This window comes from Amphiprion ocellaris, chromosome 13, assembly GCF_022539595.1.
Source record: "Amphiprion ocellaris isolate individual 3 ecotype Okinawa chromosome 13, ASM2253959v1, whole genome shotgun sequence".
NCBI lineage: Eukaryota > Metazoa > Chordata > Actinopteri > Pomacentridae > Amphiprion > Amphiprion ocellaris.
In genome coordinates, this window is record NC_072778.1 from 19,090,515 (window position 1) to 19,112,558 (window position 22,044).

The 22,044-nt window shown below is 41.3% G+C and overlaps 2 protein-coding genes across 18 annotated transcripts in view; both read right to left on the bottom strand.

Annotated features, from left to right (window-relative positions):
* The window catches only part of LOC111576782 (protocadherin gamma-C5-like), a 353,923-nt gene that overhangs the window by 278,542 nt on the left and 53,337 nt on the right, over positions 1-22,044 (bottom strand). The window contains exon 1 of one of the 17 annotated variants that reach the window (XM_055016494.1): positions 19,035-21,549. The exons of 12 other annotated variants lie outside the window; for them this stretch is intronic. In XM_055016494.1, the coding sequence (XP_054872469.1) occupies positions 19,035-21,434 (2,400 nt within the window). In that variant the 5' untranslated portion in view covers positions 21,435-21,549. Of the gene's footprint in view, positions 1-1,334; positions 3,842-5,130; positions 7,599-9,250; positions 11,657-19,034; positions 21,550-22,044 lie in introns of those variants that run through there. 4 more of the 17 variants (XM_055016511.1, XM_055016502.1, XM_055016497.1 and 1 more) reach the window with 4 other exon arrangements.
* On the bottom strand, positions 12,257-16,957 carry LOC111566357 (protocadherin beta-16-like). The gene has a single exon (XM_035946662.2). It carries the CDS (start codon positions 15,667-15,669, stop codon positions 13,183-13,185), a length of 2,487 nt encoding a protein of 828 aa, XP_035802555.2. The 5' UTR covers positions 15,670-16,957; the 3' UTR covers positions 12,257-13,182.

Sequence of the window (22,044 nt, forward strand, 5' to 3'; positions counted from 1 at the left end):
TGACATGGTCAATATGAAGTAATCATGCACAGATTTTGACAACTCAAGAGAGCTCTCCGATGTGTAAAGGTTTTAGGCAGTAAAATTATGTTTTTACATATAATGACTTCAATTCTTTATATTCATCAATTAAAATCATACAAAGTGCAGAAAACAACCTGTTGTCATGCAGGATAAATATCTAAGCATCTAATGGGTCTAAAACATTTGAAAAGTAATTGTAAATTTTAAGTTTTGAAAATATTATTAAACATTATTAACATGTCGAGAATTATTAGATATAAGTTGGTGCTTTGGCTTAATAATGTATTGTTTAACTCTGTTTGGCCAATGTTAACATCAATGTATAGTCATCAAAAGCTGCTGCAGGGAAGTGACTAATATTCAAGCTATCACCTTGTGACCATCAAGCTGCATCATACATAACACTATCAAACTTCAAAGATAGAACCAAACTATATTTGCAAACTATTCCATCAAAATTTGACTGCAACTTCTTGAATTTGACTGCACAAACCTGCATGAATTTTGTATGGTGAAGTCTAATACAACAAGCGACTGCATAGCAACATGGTGTGGTATCCCTCAAGGACATAAAAACATGAACACAAAATTGTAAAGAAAAAACAGCAAGCATATTCCATCTTGTCAAAGTCATACACTATAAGTGAAAGTCTGCATGGCAAATTAAAAGACATATATTTTTCTTTAAAAGCTGGCCATCTTAAAAACCATTGCTCCAATACCACAACTAACCATCGGTTAGGAGCAAACTTCTGAAAGGACAAATCAGACTCTTACTAAGACAGTAGATAATAAATTCATGTGAAAATATTAAAGAAAGAACAACAGAAGTTTAAGCAAATTCAGGCATGGAAAGGTGAGAAACCACAAAACACAAAAATCAACAATTTCTAAAAGTTCCTCACAGTAGCAGATGGAATTTAAAATTCAACATAAAAAGACAGAAAAACAAGTGAGTGCTGAGGGAAAGAAGGTGTTTGGACCATCTGTGAAAGTTGATGTAAGAGTGGAGTTGCTTTATGACTTATCAGTAAAAACTAATGAAAAATGGGTATGTTTGGGATTTCTTAATCGTGCTATTACATTTATCTTTAAAATAGATTACCAAAGAGTTAGACTAGACAAAAAAAAATCTAAAGCCATGAAGCATAATCAATAATTCTCAACAACATGCATCTTGACCAAGACATTCTTGTATTTACGATTGTATTGTTTTGGTCTTTACTAACGTGGCCTACGACAGAGTTGATGCAAGGGTGATGCCTTCAGACTCCGAAATTGGATATTAATGATGTAAAATATGTCCCTACCTCAGGAGAACTGTCAAGATCTCCAAAAGCATCAACAAAGTCTGATGGACTTTTCCTCAGAGTCTGGTCTGCAGGCAGAGTGTTGTCATTGTAAGAAGTCACAAACTTGAAGTCACTGGTCCGAGAACCTGTTGTCAGGTAGGCGTCATAATTGTAAGTGCTGCGTAAAGTTCCTGTCCCGTCAACATCTGCGTAATTAGGAGGGAGATAAGCGCTGGGGATGGCAACTGCTCCATCAAACAACAGTCTGGGCTTTCTTCTGCGACAAAACTTCACACCCAGGATGATGATGATGAAGGTCAGGAAGAAGGTGGACACAGACACCAATGCAATGATCAGATACGAGGTCAGCTTGGAATTGTTCTCAAAGTTCGACATTTCTTTCAGTTCTGGCACCTCAGCCAAGTTGTCAGAAATCAGTAAATACATGGAGCAGGTGGCTGACAGAGAGGGCTGTCCGTTGTCTTTCACTGACACAATCAGATTCTGTTTCATGCTGTCAGATTCAGAAATGTCTCGCTGTGTCCTGATCTCTCCGCTGTGGACACCAATACTGAAAAGTCCCGGATCAGTGGATTTCACTATATGATACGACAGCCAGGCGTTCTGACCGGAGTCCGCGTCCACCGCGATCACTTTGGACACCAGAGAGCCTCCGTGAGCAGCTTTGGGGACCAGCTCGGTCATGAACGAGTTGCCCTCCGGGGCGGGATACAGAATCTGAGGAGAGTTGTCATTCACATCCGAGATGAACACACTCACGGTCACGTTGCTGCTCAGAGGAGGAGAACCGTTGTCTCTCGCCATCACCTGAACTTTGAAGCTCCGAAGCTGCTCATAATCAAACGACCTCACAGCGTGGATCACACCCGTGTCTCCGTTCACAGACACATACGAGGACACCGGAGCACCGTTCACCTCACCAGATAACAGAGAATAAATCACGGTACCGTTCTGTCTCCAGTCGGGGTCTCGAGCACTGACCGAACATAAAGTGGAGCCAGGTTTGTTGTTCTCACTCACATATGCGCTGTACGACTGTTCCTCAAACACAGGTGGGTTGTCGTTGATGTCAGCTACAGATAACTGAACACTTTTAGACGAGGACAGAGGAGGAGAGCCCTCGTCAGTGGCACTGATTGTAATGTTGTAATCAGACACCGCTTCACGGTCCAGTTGTCCTGTGCTCACCAGAGAATAATAGTTTTTAATTGAAGGAATCAATTTAAAAGGAACATTTTGCTGAATGGAGCATCGGACCTGTCGGTTGTTCTCAGAATCTCTGTCCTGCACATTAATGATGCCCACCTCTGTACCAGGTGACACGTTCTCGGGTATGGGATTAGTCAGTGATTTTAGATATATTACTGGAGCATTATCATTCACATCAGTGATGTCAATAATCACTTTTGCTTCTGAAGAAAGGCCGTAACCATCTTTGGCCTCAACAACTATTTCGTATTTGGATCCGTCTTCAAAATCTATGTCACCTGTCACAGAGATTTCTCCAGTGTCCTGATCAAGTGAAAAAAGCTGTCGTGATTTTTCAGAGATTCGGCTGAATTCATATGTAACTTCCCCATTAACACCTTCGTCTGCATCTGATGCACTTACTGTGACAACTGGGGTTTTCAAAGGGGAGTTTTCTGCTAAACTGGCTGTATATACAGCCTCACTAAACACTGGGGCGTTATCATTAGCATCCAGCACAACGACATGTATGACTACAGTCCCTGATCTCTGAGGAGATCCACCATCTACAGCTGTCAGCAACAATTTCATTTCCTGCTGATCCTCTCGGTCTAACTCCTTATCCAAAACCAGCTCCCCATATTTACTACCAACATTTGTGGTCTGAAAACTGAAAATAAAGTGGCTGTTTTGTTGCAAAACATAGTTTTGAACTGAATTCTGGCCTATGTCTGCATCATGCGCTGCATTAATACGATACCGAGCTCCTTTGTCAGCTGACTCTCTAATTTCCAGTTTGATCACATCCTTCGGGAATATTGGTGCATTATCGTTGATGTCCTGCACCTGCAGAGACAAACGGTGAAGCTCCAGTGGATTTTCTAACAGTAGGTCGAATTTGAGAACACACGAAGGCTTCTCTCCACAATGCTCCTCTCTGTCGATTCTCTCCGCAACGAAAAGATCTCCGCTCCTCAGGTTAATCCCGCAATACTGTCTGTCGCTTCCTTCCATGTCAACACGAGCTTTACGAGCAGACAATCGGCCCAGATTCAGTCCCAGATCTTTGGCGATATTTCCAATAACAGATCCGTGTTTCAGCTCCTCCTGCACCGAATAGCTCAGGTCTCCGTGTGCGTAGTGCACCGCAACAAAGAAAAGGACAAAGCCATAGCTTCGAGGAACGCGCCGTCTTTGCATCATCCTCAGAAAGCAACACACGAGGCGAAACACGAAGCTTTCGACTATTAAAACACGTTATTCTGTCAATATATGCGCCTTCCAAGCGTTTGTCGCTGATATGAAAGACTACAGAACACCGAGTGGTCGATCCCAATAGTGGGTGGTGTGCAAAGAGAAATGAACATTCAAATCCTTCATTGGTCAATAGTGACATCTTGAGTACAAATCATATATAACACTTTCAAGAAAATGATACATTTCCCAGTCGTTTGACGTTAATGTTAAAATCAAAACGTACTGTAATCAGGTATTAAAATATGTTATGTGTTGTTATCATGTGTTTTATCTCTTCGCTCAAGTGATGAGCTTCTTCTGTGCGTCAAAACGCTATTTAAACATGGAGTTTCGCTGTAAAGTAATTCCCGTAAATCATACAGTAAGAACAGTACAAACAAAACAATTTTAGAAACGTTGAAAATAATTTACTAGAAACCAGGTACTTCACTGTTAGACAAAATATTTCAAGCTCCAAATGAATTTTTTTTTTGCTTTTTTCTATCCATTGCCTGTTTCTTTTTCTCTCAAAAAGTTTTAACATTACAATACTGTTGTCGTGACAGATGAAAACAACTGTCTCCAGCGTCTCTGAAAATCAGTAAGGTCATGTTAAACTATTCAGTTACGTATACGTGAAAAAATAGTCAGACAATATAAAGAGAAAGAGAAGAAAAACAAAACTTTACAAACCGAAAACAAAAACTATGAACTGATGTATGTGATAGAATCTATCTCCACCACTCCAACGACCCCCACAGACACTGGCCTTTAACTACAATCAAACACTGACTGCAATATATAGGTGCATTGTGACAAGGGAAATGGAGGAAATATGTCTCGGGAAAAGAAATAATAATTAAATAATTATAAATAAATCAAAACAACTGTTATTTGAAAGATGAAAGATTCAGGTTGCATGCTCAGGAAAATGAATCCCGCGAGCGACCCGGTGGTTCAGCACCAAAGACAGAGTCACAAAGCTGCAGGACAACTCAAAGAAACGCAGAAACAATGAGGTTATTTCAACTGATGAAACTGTTGCTGGAAAAAAGATAACTAAAAATTTCAACAGTTGCAACTGCACAGAGTGGGTCTAATCACGAGGTAAAGCTCCCCATCCATTGCCTTGCGCCATGTCTGTATTTAGAAGGAATGCAAACTGAAAAATATGCCATAAAGCTTCTAACGCTAAACGAGACAGAAATGTGCAGAAGACAATTTGAACAACCAAGCGTTTTAGGTTACTGAAATCGCGTAACAATAGAAACACAAAGTAGAAGATAGACTAAACCATTGTATTTATGTCGGAAGAGTCAGGATCTTTAAAAATTAAAGAAGTTCAATTATATGTGACAGGTGTTCCTACCTCAGGAGAAGATTCACAATCTCCAAATGTATCTGCAAAGTCTGATGGACTTTTCCTCAGAGTCTGGTCTGCAGGCAGAGTGTTGTCATTGTAAGATGTCACAAACTTGAAGTCACTGGTCCGAGAACCTGTTGTCAGGTAGGCGTCATAATTGTAAGTGCTGCGTAAAGTTCCTGTCCCGTCAACATCTGCGTAATTAGGAGGGAGATAAGCGCTGGGGATGGCAACTGCTCCATCAAACAACAGTCTGGGCTTTCTTCTGCGACAAAACTTCACACCCAGGATGATGATGATGAAGGTCAGGAAGAAGGTGGACACAGACACCAATGCAATGATCAGATACGAGGTCAGCTTGGAATTGTTCTCAAAGTTCGACATTTCTTTCAGTTCTGGCACCTCAGCCAAGTTGTCAGAAATCAGTAAATACATGGAGCAGGTGGCTGACAGAGAGGGCTGTCCGTTGTCTTTCACTGACACAATCAGATTCTGTTTCATGCTGTCAGATTCAGAAATGTCTCGCTGTGTCCTGATCTCTCCGCTGTGGACACCAATACTGAAAAGTCCCGGATCAGTGGATTTCACTATATGATACGACAGCCAGGCGTTCTGACCGGAGTCCGCGTCCACCGCGATCACTTTGGACACCAGAGAGCCTCCGTGAGCAGCTTTGGGGACCAGCTCGGTCATGAACGAGTTGCCCTCCGGGGCGGGATACAGAATCTGAGGAGAGTTGTCATTCACATCCGAGATGAACACACTCACGGTCACGTTGCTGCTCAGAGGAGGAGAACCGTTGTCTCTCGCCATCACCTGAACTTTGAAGCTCCGAAGCTGCTCATAATCAAACGACCTCACAGCGTGGATCACACCCGTGTCTCCGTTCACAGACACATACGAGGACACCGGAGCACCGTTCACCTCACCAGATAACAGAGAATAAATCACGGTACCGTTCTGTCTCCAGTCGGGGTCTCGAGCACTGACCGAACATAAAGTGGAGCCAGGTTTGTTGTTCTCACTCACATATGCGCTGTACGACTGTTCCTCAAACACAGGTGGGTTGTCGTTGATGTCAGCTACAGATAACTGAACACTTTTAGACGAGGACAGAGGAGGAGAGCCCTCGTCAGTGGCACTGATTGTAATGTTGTAATCAGACACCACTTCACGGTCCAGTTGTCCTGTGCTCACCAGAGAATAATAGTTTTTAATAGAAGGAACCAATTTAAAAGGAATATTTTGTTGAATAAAGCAGCGGACCTGTCGGTTATTCTCAGAGTCTCTGTCCTGAATGTTAATGATGCCCACCTCAGTACCAGGTGACACGTTCTCAGGTATGGGATTAGTCAGGGATTTCAATTGTATAACTGGGGCGTTGTCATTTATATCGGTAACTTCAATCATTAACGTTGCGTATGAAACTAATCCCAGACCATCTTTGGCGCTGATCTGCATTTCATATGATGATACTTTCTCGTAATCAATAGCTCCAGCTACTCTCACCTCTCCCGTTTTAGGATCTAAAAAAAACACATCGATACTTTCATCTGAAACATGATCAAATCCATAAGTAATTTCGCTGTTCAAACCATCATCTGCATCAGTAGCACTCACTGTGATCACTAGTGTATCCACAGGAGAGTTTTCAGGCAGACTTGTTTTATACACAGCCTCAGTAAACACTGGTACATTATCATTAGCATCAAGAACAGTGACGTGTATAACTACAGTCCCTGATCTCTGAGGAGAGCCGCCATCGAATGCGGTAAGCAAAAGCTCAATCTTTTTTTTGTCTTCTCTGTCTAATTTCTTGTCTAAGACTAACTCACAGTATTTTCGTCCACCTGCCTTTGTGTTCACGTTTAATTTGAAATGATCATTCTGCTGAAGTGAGTAGCCCTGAACTGCATATTCTCCGATGTCTCCATCGTGTGCCTCTCCTAGAAGAAACCGTGCACCTTTCTCCGCCGACTCCCGAATTTCAAATTTCAGTGATTCCTCTTTAAACTGTGGTGAATTGTCGTTGATATCTTGAACGCGGATGTTAATACGATAAAGTTCTAAAGGATTTTCCAGCACCAGTTCCTGTTTCACAACACACGATGCCTTTTTCGCACAAAGCCCCTCTCTGTCAATCCTCTCTTGTACAATTAACTCGCCGGTATTCAGATTAACCCCGCAGTATTGTACGTTGTTATCCTCAGCATCGACACGAGCCTTGCGAGCAGACAGTCTCCCCAAATCAAGTCCCAGATCGGTTGCGATATTTCCAATTACCGATCCACGTTTCATCTCCTCCGGGACAGAGTAGCTCACGTCTCCGTTGACAGAAAGAAAGGCAAGAAAAACAATAGCAAGGCCACAATACAGCGCAATTGTACTGTATCCCATTGCTACTATCCGAAAAACAGCACTGCCTCTAATGTATAAAAAATAGGCTTAAATACTGATTTCCCAATCTTTTCAAAATCATCACGGTGCGGTCAGATCACGAAGCGTTTTGAAAACTGCAGTACAATAGCAGAATCAGGCTGTGAAATCGTCGACACAGAAGGGTGGAGAATAAAGCTGACTTCTCGTTTGTTGGTACACACTGACACCATGAGTATTTCTAAAGGCATAACAACTCCAGACTATCACTATTGCTGTGCTTAAACATATCGGTTCAGCAGGCCTGGAAAATCCAAAAGCCAACAGCCACAACCAGCATTACCACAACTGGATTAACGTAACTTGATAACGAATGAATTGATTCTCTTACGATTTAAAAAAAAAAAAATCTCTATATAAATGTGATGATCAGCATGAAACTACTTAAACCGTGTTTTGGATTTTTTTTTTTTTTTTTAAATCCGTGTCCTCAAAACAAACAAAAACCAAAAGAAACTATGGTATGTAAAACCACATGTTTTACACTGCAGTGATATATCTGGAATAATTGTCCACCAAGAATTGGGACAAACTAGCAGAGACAAAAGCATCACACGTGTTTTTCTCCGATGAATAGCTTTGTATGAATGCTTTAAACTATCCTTATTCACAACAAAACATTAATCTCCAGTTTGTGGCACTTGGTGTGGACATCATAGACAGAAAACTCTTTTAGAGACACAGGTTAAACATAGTGTTATTGGTCATGAATTCAATTCAGATTGTTGGGTTACTATTAGATGGGCTGACCACCAGTTGTTACAAAGCTAAAGAAATCAATACTGGGACAGTAAATGCTACATAAAAGACAAGATTTTAGATTGACATTTAAAAAAGCAAAAAACATACTTGTGAACGGTCCTCTGTAGTGAACATTTCCTGAAATTAAATTAATAAATGATTTTCTCTGACTCCTTTTCCCTCACCCAAATGCTCACAAACTGGATTATCACTGGAACCAAAAAATCAAGACATATATGACGAGACAATACTCCACATACACGTAAAACCCCGGTAACATGCAATTTCAAATTCCGTACCCGATTCATCAAATATAGTTACAAGTTCAAGAAACCAGTGTTTGCAAGTAAAACTTCTGAGATGAGTTTTGCGTGAAGTTTTTTGCCTGGATTCAAGGAAAGAATACTGTATGTTAAAAGGGAACACATATATAACTATGAAATGGCAATGGAGCTTTGAAAAGAAGATATTGTGAAATTTAAACCACCACACAGAGTCGAGGGAGAGCAGGTATTTTACCCAAAAACCACCATGAATAAAAGAAGCCATACTCTGCACGATAATAGAGACTCACTCTTGTCTTTGAGTGTGCTGAAAAAAATATGTCCTGATTGCTAACAGGGAGTTCAGAAGACAAACAATGTTATCACATTAAAACCAACAGCTTATTTGAAGCCAAACAGACAAGCATGGTTTCAAGAAATTTCACGCATGTAAGATTCAGCGAGGAGAAAGCAACGAGGAAGATAGAAACCGAGGTACAATAACACTGACAAAGCACTGTACGATGAAACCCAGTTCAGCAACAAGGACAGAGCAAAAAGGGGCGCCGATGTCCCTCATAGAGATTGGAAGGGAATCACAGAAGCACGCATGACTTTAAATTGCAGACAAGATCACTAAATCACTGTACCGGTAAAATATTTAATCACATGTTTGACACTCTTACCTCAGGAGAGTCATCACAGTCTCCAAAGGCATCAACAAAGTCTGATGGACTTTTCCTCAGAGTCTGGTCTGCAGGCAGAGTGTTGTCATTGTAAGATGTCACAAACTTGAAGTCACTGGTCCGAGAACCTGTTGTCAGGTAGGCATCATAATTGTAAGTGCTGCGTAAAGTTCCTGTGCCGTCAACATCTGCGTAATTAGGAGGGAGATAAGCGCTGGGGATGGCAACTGCTCCATCAAACAACAGTCTGGGCTTTCTCCTGCGACAAAACCTCACACCCAGAATGATGATAATGAAGGTCAAGAAAAAGGTGGACACAGACACCAGCGCTATAATCAGATATGAAGTCAGCTTGGAATTCTTCTCATCGTAAGAAATATCTTTCAGTTCTGGCACCTCAGCCAAGTTGTCAGAAATCAGTAAATACATGGAGCAGGTGGCTGACAGAGAGGGCTGTCCGTTGTCTTTCACTGACACAATAAGATTCTGTTTCATGCTGTCAGATTCAGAAATGTCTCGCTGTGTCCTGATCTCTCCGCTGTGGACACCAATACTGAAAAGTCCAGGATCAGTGGATTTCACGATATGATACGACAGCCAGGCGTTCTGACCGGAGTCCGCGTCCACTGCGATCACTTTGGACACCAGAGAGCCTCCGTGAGCAGCTTTGGGGACCAGCTCGGTCATGAACGAGTTGCCCTCCGGGGCGGGATACAGAATCTGAGGAGAGTTGTCATTCACATCCGAGATGAACACACTCACGGTCACGTTGCTGCTCAGAGGAGGAGAACCGTTGTCTCTCGCCATCACCTGCACTTTGAAGCTCCGAAACTGCTCATAATCAAACGACCTCACAGCGTGGATCACACCCGTGTCTCCGTTCACAGACACATACGAGGACACCGGGGCACCGTTCACCTCACCAGATAACAGAGAATAAATCACGGTACCGTTCTGTCTCCAGTCGGGGTCTCGAGCACTGACCGAACATAAAGTGGAGCCAGGTTTGTTGTTCTCACTCACATATGCGCTGTACGACTGTTCCTCAAACACAGGTGGGTTGTCGTTGATGTCAGCTACAGATAACTGAACACTTTTAGACGAGGACAGAGGAGGAGAACCCTTGTCAGTGGCACTGATTGTAATGTTGTAATCAGACACCACTTCACGGTCCAGTTGTCCTGTGCTCACAAGAGAATAATAGTTCTTGATAGAAGGAACCAATTTAAAAGGAACATTTTGCTGAATGGAGCAGCGAACCTGTCGGTTATTCTCAGAGTCTCTGTCCTGCACATTAATGATGCCGACCTCTGTACCAGGTGACACGTTCTCAGGTATGGGATTGGTCAGGGATTTTAGAAATATAGCAGGTGCGTTGTCATTCACATCAGTAATATCTATTATGACTTTAGCATAAGAAGTTAATCCCAATCCATCTTTTGCTGTGACACGCAGCTCAAATGATGCCACTGTTTCAAAATCAACGGGAGACATCAATTTTATATCACCTGTCTTATGATCTATGGAAAATATTGACTTCACATCTTCTGAAATGTGTCCAAAATCGTATGTAACTTCTCCATTTAGTCCCTCGTCTGCATCAGCTGCACTCACTGTCGCCACAATAGTACCAAGACCGGAGTTTTCGGGAAGACTAACTTTATAAACGGCCTGGCTGAAAACTGGTACATTATCATTAGCATCCAGTACTGTGATGTGTATAACTACAGTACCTGACATAGGAGGCGAGCCGCCATCCAAAGCTGTGAGAAGGAGATTGATTTCTTTTAAACTTTCACGATCAAGCTCTTTGTTAAGAACAAGCTCTACAGAGTTAGTCTCAACGCCCAGAATAAAATTCTCATTCCTCTGGAGGTTGTACGTCTGAACTGAATATTTGCCTATGTCTGCATCATGCGCTTCTTCTATTGGAAAACGAGCACCTTTTACCGCAGATTCACTAATATCTATTTGGATCAATTCTCTGTTAAATTTCGGAGAATTATCATTTATATCCTGGACATGTAGATTGATTCGATGCAGTTCTAACGGATTCTCTAACATGAGCTCTTGCTTTAAGACGCAGGATGCTTTGTCTCCACAGAGGCCCTCCCTGTCGATCCTCTCGGCTACAGTCAGATCCCCGTTATGAAGGTTTATCTCACAATAACGTTTGTCGCCTTCGTCGGTATCAATGCGAGCCTTTCGGGCTGATAGCTTGTTTGCTTCAAGACCCAGATCTTTGGCAATATTTCCGATCACGGATCCGCGTCGCATCTCCTCCGAAAAAGAAAAGCTTACATCTCCACTGGCAAAACGCAAAGAAAAGAGCAGGAAAGCAACGGCACAGCTTTCCAGTGCAAAACCCATGATACCCATCCTGACGAGTAAATGTGTCCTCTTCAAGTTACAGGAATACAGCCAAAGCAAAATGAGGATATAATCCCAAATCCGAGAAATTCCCAGACCACGTCTCTCCGTTTCTCGACAAACAACTGCTGCACCTTCAGACACATTCTGCGTCGACAACACTGAGGAAACTGACACACATTCTGTAACAGCTGGTGCACAGCGACATCGTGAGTCTACCCTATAAACTGTATCTAGTTCACTGGAGAAGGTCTGTACAGGCTACGCACTCACGCAGAAATAGTCATAGGAAATAGTTTAAAACAGTTTTAATATGCTGAAAAGTCTGAAGATATGTAAAGAGGATAAAACTCAAACACCGCGTCTAAAGTAACACTATTGCACAAGGACACGACGCATTTTTGCACTGATTTGTAAGTGTCAACAACGTCACTCAAATTTTCCTGAATATTTAGATCCTTGTCAAAAAATAGAATATCTTCCAAGTTTAAAGTCCAAATCTGTGTAGTTAAATGTTTCTTGAAATGGTAAGGCAGCTTTGTACAACAAATGCTTAGAAAGATCTTATTTGTTGGGAAACGAGACAAAACTACAGCCTATAAAAACTCTCTGAAGTAGCCTGTGAAAACAAAATATATCAACACTTTTTTCCCAGTAATCTTGACAACCATATAAGCTTTAAAGGGGAACGAGAAGCTATTTTTTTCTGACTTTACATCAACGTGTAAAGAGAAACACATGGAAAATCGTCAGAACACAACACTAGTTACGCTTTATAGAGCAGAGTTACTTTACCCAGTTCGATTAAAATCTTATCAGCAAGTCAGTACATATCCAAGATTCTACGGCTTAAACTAGAAAAGAGTGATGGCCTAAAACAAGTCACCAAACACCAGAAAATGGTTTAACATATTCAGAACACACGTGGACACATCATTTGGCACTGTATATATGGGGATACTATGAAAACTACAGAGAGATGATCCAGAAGTTCTTACACGTCGAGGCTACTCAAATTTGAACCTGAAATGCATTAAGTTAAACCACATGAATGAAATATGATTGACATGGCTCTCGAAAACAGACAATAACAAACTTTGGGTTATTTCAGATAATCAGCAAAAGACAGAGCTAGACATAAAAAGCTAAAACACAACGGCACTGAAATGAAGTCACGTTTAAACCGCCCCGCTGAAGCTGAATTCTAATCAAAGCTTTCAGCTGAAGGCGGCAGACTTGACTGATTTGTCATTACTGTAAAGATGGCGGCGAGGACGCAAGATTTTGTGAGAATCAAATCAACCAGCAGAAATTTATGGGTAAAGTTTTTTTTTTTTTTTTTTTTTTAAATCAAGAAGCATTTTGTCGCAATGTGTTCAAGAATAGCTATAAATACCTATCCAAAGGCAACTCAAGGCAGTTATACAATGCGCACAAAATTAAACTTAAAGGAGACTGCATCACTGACAGTCTGCTACATTGATTGAAGAAGGTAAACGCATTGTAGGAAATATCATGTCTCACTTATAGAAACTGAAGAAGACCAAAGTTCAAACAGAAAATCATACATTAGAAAGGTGAGCAATATTGTTGCTGTTAAAATATTGAATTACGTTTGATGCTCTTACCTCAGGAGAGTCATCACAGTCTCCAAAGGCATCAACAAAGTCTGATGGACTTTTCCTCAGAGTCTGGTCTGCAGGCAGAGTGTTGTCATTGTAAGAAGTCACAAACTTGAAGTCACTGGTCCGAGAACCTGTTGTCAGGTAGGCATCATAATTGTAAGTGCTGCGTAAAGTTCCTGTCCCGTCAACATCTGCGTAATTAGGAGGGAGATAAGCGCTGGGGATGGCAACTGCTCCATCAAACAACAGTCTGGGCTTTCTCCTGCGACAAAACCTCACACCCAGGATGATGATAATGAAGGTCAAGAAGAAGGTGGATACAGACACCAGCGCTATAATCAGGTATGAAGTCAGCTTGGAATTTTTCTCATCATAAGAAATATCTTTTAGTTCTGGCACCTCAGCCAAGTTGTCAGAAATCAGTAAATGCATGGAACAGGTGGCTGACAGAGAGGGCTGTCCGTTGTCTTTCACTGACACAATAAGATTCTGTTTCATGCTGTCAGATTCAGAAATGTCCCGCTGTGTCCTGATCTCTCCGCTGTGGACACCAATACTGAAAAGTCCCGGATCAGTGGATTTCACTATATGATACGACAGCCAGGCGTTCTGACCGGAGTCCGCGTCCACCGCGATCACTTTGGACACCAGAGAGCCTCCGTGAGCAGCTTTGGGGACCAGCTCGGTCATGAACGAGTTGCCCTCCGGGGCGGGATACAGAATCTGAGGAGAGTTGTCATTCACATCCGAGATGAACACACTCACGGTCACGTTGCTGCTCAGAGGAGGAGAACCGTTGTCTCTCGCCATCACCTGCACTTTGAAGCTCCGAAACTGTTCATAATCAAACGACCTCACAGCGTGGATCACACCCGTGTCTCCGTTCACAGACACATACGAGGACACCGGGGCACCGTTCACCTCACCAGATAACAGAGAATAAATCACGGTACCGTTCTGTCTCCAGTCGGGGTCTCGAGCACTGACGGAACATAAAGTGGAACCAGGTTTGTTGTTCTCACTCACATATGTGCTGTACGACTGTTCCTCAAACACAGGTGGGTTGTCGTTGATGTCAGCTACAGACAACTGAATACTTTTAGACGAGGACAGAGGAGGAGAGCCCTCGTCAGTGGCACTGATTGTAATGTTGTAATCAGACACCACTTCACGGTCCAGTTGTCCTGTGCTCACCAGAGAATAATAGTTTTTAATAGAAGGAACCAATTTAAAAGGAACATTTTGCTGAATGTAGCAGCGGACCTGCTGGTTATTCTCAGAGTCTCTGTCCTGCACATTAATGATTCCCACCTCTGTACCAGGTGACACATTCTCAGGTATGGGGTTAGTGATTGATTTCAAATTAATAACAGGTGGGTTGTCATTGACATCTGTAATATCTATAATTACTGTGCAATACGAGGTCAGACCTGGTCCGTCTTTTGCTCTTACTCGCAGTTCAATTGAAGTCTCCGTTTCATAATCAATAGAGCCGATTACTTTTATTTCTCCTGTCTTATGATCAAGTGAGAACAAAGAGACATGGTCATCAGACACATGATCAAAATTATAGGTAATATCACCACTGGGTCCTGCGTCTGCATCAGTTGCGCTCACTGTGACCACAACAGTATCTGGAGGAGAGTTTTCAGGCAGACTGGCTTTATAAACGGCCTGACTGAACACTGGGGCGTTATCATTAGCATCCAGTACAGTGACATGAATAACTGCAGTACCAGATTTCTGAGGAGATCCGCCATCTAGAGCTGTTAGCACTAATTTCAGTTCTTTCTCTTGCTCTCGATCTAATTCCTTTACTAAAACCAATTCGGGGTGTTTTCTTCCGCTGACCCCTGCATCTACATTAATAGTGAAATGCTCATTAGTTTGTAAATTGTAGCTTTGCACTGCATTTGTGCCGATATCCGCATCACGGGCTTCAGTCAGTAAGAATTTCGCTCCTTTGTCGGCTGATTCTCTTATTTCAAATGAAATCAAGTCTTCACTAAATTCCGGGGCGTTGTCGTTTATGTCTTTCACATGGATACTGATACGCTGCAGCTCTAAAGGGTTTTCCAAAACAAGCTCCTCTTTTAAAACGCAAGTCGCCTTCTTACCACAAAGGCTTTCCCTGTCGATCCTGTCAGCAACAATCAAATCTCCCGTGCTCAGATTAATATCACAGTACCGTTTGCCATTCCCGTCTGTATCAATACGAGCTTTACGCGAGGAAAGAGTGGAAATCCCGTGGCCGAGATCTTTGGCTATGTTTCCAATCACAGACCCGCGTTTCATCTCCTCTGCGACAGAGTAGCTCACATCTCCGTGTGCGAAACGCAGGCTGATGAAAAGGAATAGGACACAATAGCGGTTCATAAAATATCCTCCGTACAATGTATTCCCCATGATCGGCCAGATTTCCATCCTTCTCTGGACAGTTATTCCAAATGTATCAAAGCTTATGCTCCTCCTATATTCATGAAGAAGACGAATATTAGCACAAGGCTGGTCTTTTGTAATGTCCTGAACCGAAAGACACACCACGCCACAATAACGTTTTGCAATGGTGGAAAAGAATGGATGAAGCGATGCCTTCCTCCTGCCTTTGTTGGTGCACAGTGACACCAAGAGTTTCAATCAGTTATAGCACTGCAAACTCCAAAAACTGACACCGCCACTTCTTATATCAAGGTTTAACTTGTCTGTTCTGGGTTTAGTGTAATGGCGATAATGTAAACTACTGGTATGAATGACCAAGCATCTGTTTTGGTGGTCTTTCCCTGCGTCTGTGTGAATCACCTCTCTTTAGTGGCAGCAATGTTATTTGACTGATGAATATATTGTTTTCACTGCGTTTTTCATAAGCCATCTGCACAACAAATATCACTAGTGTGTACATGAGACTGCATAAGACACTACTCCACAATGCAAGTCTGTCTTTAATTCTTCCTTCAAAAATCAGTTTTGCATTACAAGTGGAATATTGCACACAGCAACTCACAGTAAAATTATAAAGAAAAAACACATCGCTGTACCACAAAACTAAATTGAACATTGTCAGGTTAAATAACAAGCATACACAACCATCCTGGAAGCATACTTTACTAGCATGACCTCTCTTTGCATCACAAAATGGGACCAATAAGTAACCAAGATTAGTCAAAGAGAAGCACATAGATAGATGTTTTGGGCTGAAAATATTGTTTGAAAGTGTTTCCAAACTTAATTAATGCTGGATTTTCTAGCGTGTGGATAAGATAAGAAGATGGAGGATTAAATCTATACTTGTAAAATCCACTAAAAATACTGAAATCAAATATTGCAAGTAATATTCTTACATAAAATGTATTAGGCTTAATTTCACTAGATGGAGGAAAGTGTGGATTTGTTTTTTTCACTGATTTAAAAAAAAAACAGATCACCTTAAACTGTGAAACAAAAATCATTATCCATTATCAGAATCAGCATAGGTCTATGACTGGAAGAAAATACACAAGAATGATTCATATGAGAGGGACAATCTTGCGCATAATCAGATATTCAAGTAGTGACCTTTCAAAACGAGAACCTAAACCCCAGCTGATACCTCATGCCTGTATTTTCAAACACAGCAACTTTTAGATCATGTATTCTTGCATATGTGTAATGTAGATGCATAACAGCAAAGAAAGCTTAGGTTTCTTAATATGAAATAACTAATGCCTTTTCTGAAAAAAAATACTTTTCCACTCAACACTTTACAGGAAACTACTGCAAAAAAAAAAAAAAAAAAAAAAGCAATATCAATCAAAGAATGTCTGCGGGTCATTTGTGTGAAAAGGCTGACTATGATGCAAATCCAAGACTCACTGAAAAAATAGACTTTTTTCCCAGTAACTGATGATGAAAATTTTACTTACTGACAACATAATGTTTTAATATCATAACTTCAGTTGACAGAAATGTAATAGAAAATGAAGGACTCAAAGTTTCTTGCCAACAGAAAAACAACTGCAACATCTGCTTCTAAATTGTGTTATTCAGTAAACTTTAGCAACTTTATGTTCTGCCAAGTGTCTAAACTGCCTTTTCTTTTGCTTTGCAGTTTGCTCAGTCACCAGAGAAGAATGCACAAACTTTACACTTGAAATCTAAATTCAAAACATCTGCATTTTTTTAAATTGTTGACTCTGTTTTTGGGAGTTTCATTGTTTTAATCAACTGGAATAAGGACATCAAGGAATCAGGAAGAGGGCTTCAGACATAACTTGTTTCTTGAATACAACTATGACAGGCAACATACACAGTAAGAGTCCAATGGCAATCCCCTCCCATGATCAGCTACAGAAATATTCAGAAGATATAACTGAGTATTTTCAAAAAAGAACAGATAAACTATGCTTGCTTATTTTCCCTTGTCATCCAGAATGTACACAATCTCATGCATTATTTGACTAAATTTAACAAAGATTCAACCCAATGTTGATGTGCAAAATTCTGCTTCCTCAATATACTGTATATAGTTACAATGAAAAAAGAAATTGCAGGCAAAATAAGATTTTGTTATTCTTAGGCAAGCTCATTAAGCTAAAACTACACTCATTACTAAGTTATGAAACAGTAGTAATTATAAGATGATGAAGCAAATTTCATTCATACAGTCACAGGTCCAAACTGCCATGTAATGTAACTGCCATGACAAAGCTACTAATCAAGGGCTAGGTAGTCATCGACTGACAAATTCTTAATGTAGGGGCTTCAAGTTTGAATGATATCATCAAACAAGCCAAAATATTTTACTATGTGTATCTATACTGCAGTCTAACCTAATGCCATACTGTACTGGAAAAGCATAAAGCCCAGCACATAAGAAATGCAATATATTTTTGAAGATGTTACATATTTAATGCATAAAGTAAACCAAGTTTAACTACTTGGCCGCTCACTGACATGCAAGAATGTAAAAGCTAAACTGTACATGTGCAACAGAGCTATTAAATAAAATTATGAATATACATACAATAACAAAAAAGCAGCTCAGCATCTGCACAACTTTGGTCACATGTGCAGTCATTTCGGGATATTCTTCAGGATAAAGCAATACAGCTGCAAATCCACAAACGATGGACAAATTAATTTTAACTGGGTGGGTGTAAAAAGGGTAAATAAATACAGAAAATAAATACACATTTAAATTATTGTACTATAAATATTTATATTGCCTATGCTTCATGCAATATAGAATGTCTCTAAAGCACATGGTGTGAAGTAATGTCAAAGAACTAATCCCTCACTTCTAAAACCATCATTAACCAGAAAAGGTCAATGAATGTACATTTAAACATTTAATGTTAAACACATATGTATCGACTCAAGAATACACCTTCCAAGAAGTAGACAGCCAAAAACTGCAAAGAATCTTGTAATGTGAAAAGACGGATTTAAAGTATTTGCATTCATGTAAAAACATAACCAAAATTTGTCCACAACATGTTTGCTATTTGGCCAGCAAGGGACACAAAAAAAATATAACAGGCTGATCTAAACCTCCAAATGTCTGGATAAATCAACTGTGAATCTAATTAGTCAGCTCCACTTGAAGAAGCAAGAGAACAACAACAACAAGAGCAAGAACAAGAACAGTGGTTAATCCTGAAGTATGAATACATAATGGGGGCCCTACCTCAAAGGAGTCATCTGACTGACGAGATGCATAAGTACAATCTGTTGAACATGCCCTGCATTATTAAATTGCAAACAATAAAATAATAATAACAAATAAATAAACTATATGTGGCAGCTGTCCCTACCTCAGGAGAAGATTCACAATCTCCAAAGGCATCAACAAAGTCTGATGGACTCTTCCTCAGAGTCTGGTCTGCAGGCAGAGTGTTGTCATTGTAAGATGTCACAAACTTGAAGTCACTGGTCCGAGAACCTGTTGTCAGGTAGGCGTCATAATTGTAAGTGCTGCGTGAAGTTCCTGTGCCGTCAACATCTGCGTAATTAGGAGGGAGATAAGCGCTGGGGATGGCAACTGCTCCATCAAACAACAGTCTGGGCTTTCTCCTGCGACAAAACCTCACACCCAGGATGATGATAATGAAGGTCAAGAAAAAGGTGGACACAGACACCAATGCTATAATCAGGTATGAGGTCAGCTTGGAATTATTCTCATAGTTCGACATTTCTTTCAATTCTGGCACCTCAGCCAAGTTGTCAGAAATCAGTAAATACATGGAGCAGGTGGCTGACAGAGAGGGCTGTCCGTTGTCTTTCACTGACACAATAAGATTCTGTTTCATGCTGTCAGATTCAGAAATGTCTCGCTGTGTCCTGATCTCTCCACTGTGGACACCAATACTGAAAAGTCCCGGATCAGTGGATTTCACTATATGATACGACAGCCAGGCGTTCTGACCGGAGTCCGCGTCCACCGCGATCACTTTGGACACCAGAGAGCCTCCGTGAGCAGCTTTGGGGACCAGCTCGGTCATGAACGAGTTGCCCTCCGCGGCGGGATACAGAATCTGAGGAGAGTTGTCATTCACATCCGAGATGAACACACTCACGGTCACGTTGCTGCTCAGAGGAGGAGAACCGTTGTCTCTCGCCATCACCTGCACTTTGAAGCTCCGAAACTGTTCATAATCAAACGACCTCACAGCGTGGATCACACCCGTGTCTCCGTTCACAGACACATACGAGGACACCGGGGCACCGTTCACCTCACCAGATAACAGAGAATAAATCACGGTACCGTTCTGTCTCCAGTCGGGGTCTCGAGCACTGACCGAACATAAAGTGGAGCCAGGTTTGTTGTTCTCACTCACATATGCGCTGTACGACTGTTCCTCAAACACAGGTGGGTTGTCGTTGATGTCAGCTACAGATAACTGAACACTTTTAGACGAGGACAGAGGAGGAGAGCCCTCGTCAGTGGCACTGATTGTAATGTTGTAATCAGACACCACTTCGCGGTCCAGTTGTCCTGTGCTCACCAGAGAATAATAGTTTTTAATAGAAGGAACCAATTTAAAAGGAACATTTTGTTGAATAAAGCAGTGGACCTTTCCGTTGATCTCAGAGTCTCTGTCCTGCACGTTAATGATACCCACCTCTGTACCAGGAGGCGTATTTTCTGGTATGGGATTGCTCAGAGACTTAACTGATGTTATGGGAGCGTTATCATTAACATCAGTGATGTCAATAATCAATGTGCAGGATGACACCAATCCAAGACCATCCTTGGCTGTAATTTGCATTTCGTAGGTGGATAACTCTTCATAATCTAACGATCCACTTACTCTTACCTCACCACTTGTCTGATCAAGAGAAAATGCGTTATTACTTTCATCCGAAATGTGATCAAATTCATAGGTCACATCTCCGTTAATTCCCTCATCTGCATCGGTTGCGCTCACTGTAACCACAACAGTCTCTAAAGGAGAGTTTTCAGGCAGACTGGCTTTATAAACGGTTTGGCTGAACATTGGGGCGTTATCATTAGCATCCAGTACAGTGACATGAATAACTGCAGTCCCTGATCTCTGAGGTGTGCCCCCGTCTGTTGCTGCAAGCACAATCGTTAGCTCTTGCTGTTGCTCTCTATCCAGTTCCTTCTCTAAAACTAACTCACTATATTTCCCTCCTCCGCTTTTTGAAACAACATTTATCCTAAAATGTTCATTTGCTTCGATACTGTAGCCCTGAACAGCGTTTTGTCCTACATCTGCATCATGGGCCTCATCTAAACGATAATGACTTCCTTTGACTGCTGATTCACTAATATCAAATCTGATCGTATTCTTTTTAAACTGTGGTGAATTATCATTGATATCTTGAACGTGAACAGTGATGCGGTGAAGCTCTAAAGGGTTTTCTAAAACAAGCTCCTGTTTCAAAACGCAAGATGCTTTTTTGCCACAAAGCGCCTCTCTGTCGATCCTGTCGGTAACAATGATGTCTCCGGTATTCAGATTAATGTCACAATACCGTTTGCTGTTTCCGTCTGTATCAATGCGAGCCTTACGAGCAGCCAGTTTGCCCACCTCAAGTCCTATATCTTTTGCTATATTTCCAACAACGGAGCCTCGTTTCATCTCCTCTGGAAAGGAATAAGACACATCTCCAAAGGTGGTTTGCGGCAGCAGGAGAAATAATCCCAAGGAAAAAACAAGGCCGAGCACTGAAAACGCTTTGTGTCCCATTTTTGCTGAAAGGCCAGTGTCAAAACCACCAAAACAAAGACTTCGAAAATAAAGATAACAGGGAGCCAAACGGTATATCCCTCAGACGACACGTTTGGTCCGATTATTTATGTAGCGACTTCGATGCTTTCACCAGCGAGAAATCTGTCTAGATTTGGATGTCTAAATGTGTGGGATAACATAATGTGACACCACTCGGTAAAGCTGGCGGACAGCGACGCTGTGAGCAAAATACTGGTATTACAAAAGATTTAAATGGAGCATTTCAGTGACAAAGACAGAAGCATATCCCAGGCTGTAGTCAAATATAAACAAAAGACACACAAAACCTACAGATAGGTATATGGTTTCCTTTTTGGACTGTTTTCACTGCACAGCAGTAACGAGAAAATGTATCTGAAAGTAGCGGGTTTGTTTCAGCACCATGGACAGATGCCACTTAGATAAGAGCCCGTATTTGTCAAGAGTCTCAGGCGACTTAACAAAATGCAAAATGAAAGTAAAACTAAAGAAAGGACGCTCTTCTTTTTGAATTTCATAAAATTAGTCATGTAATACACTACTATTATTCTAGCAGTTCTTTAAGAGAAATGAAGGGTTTCAAGCAATA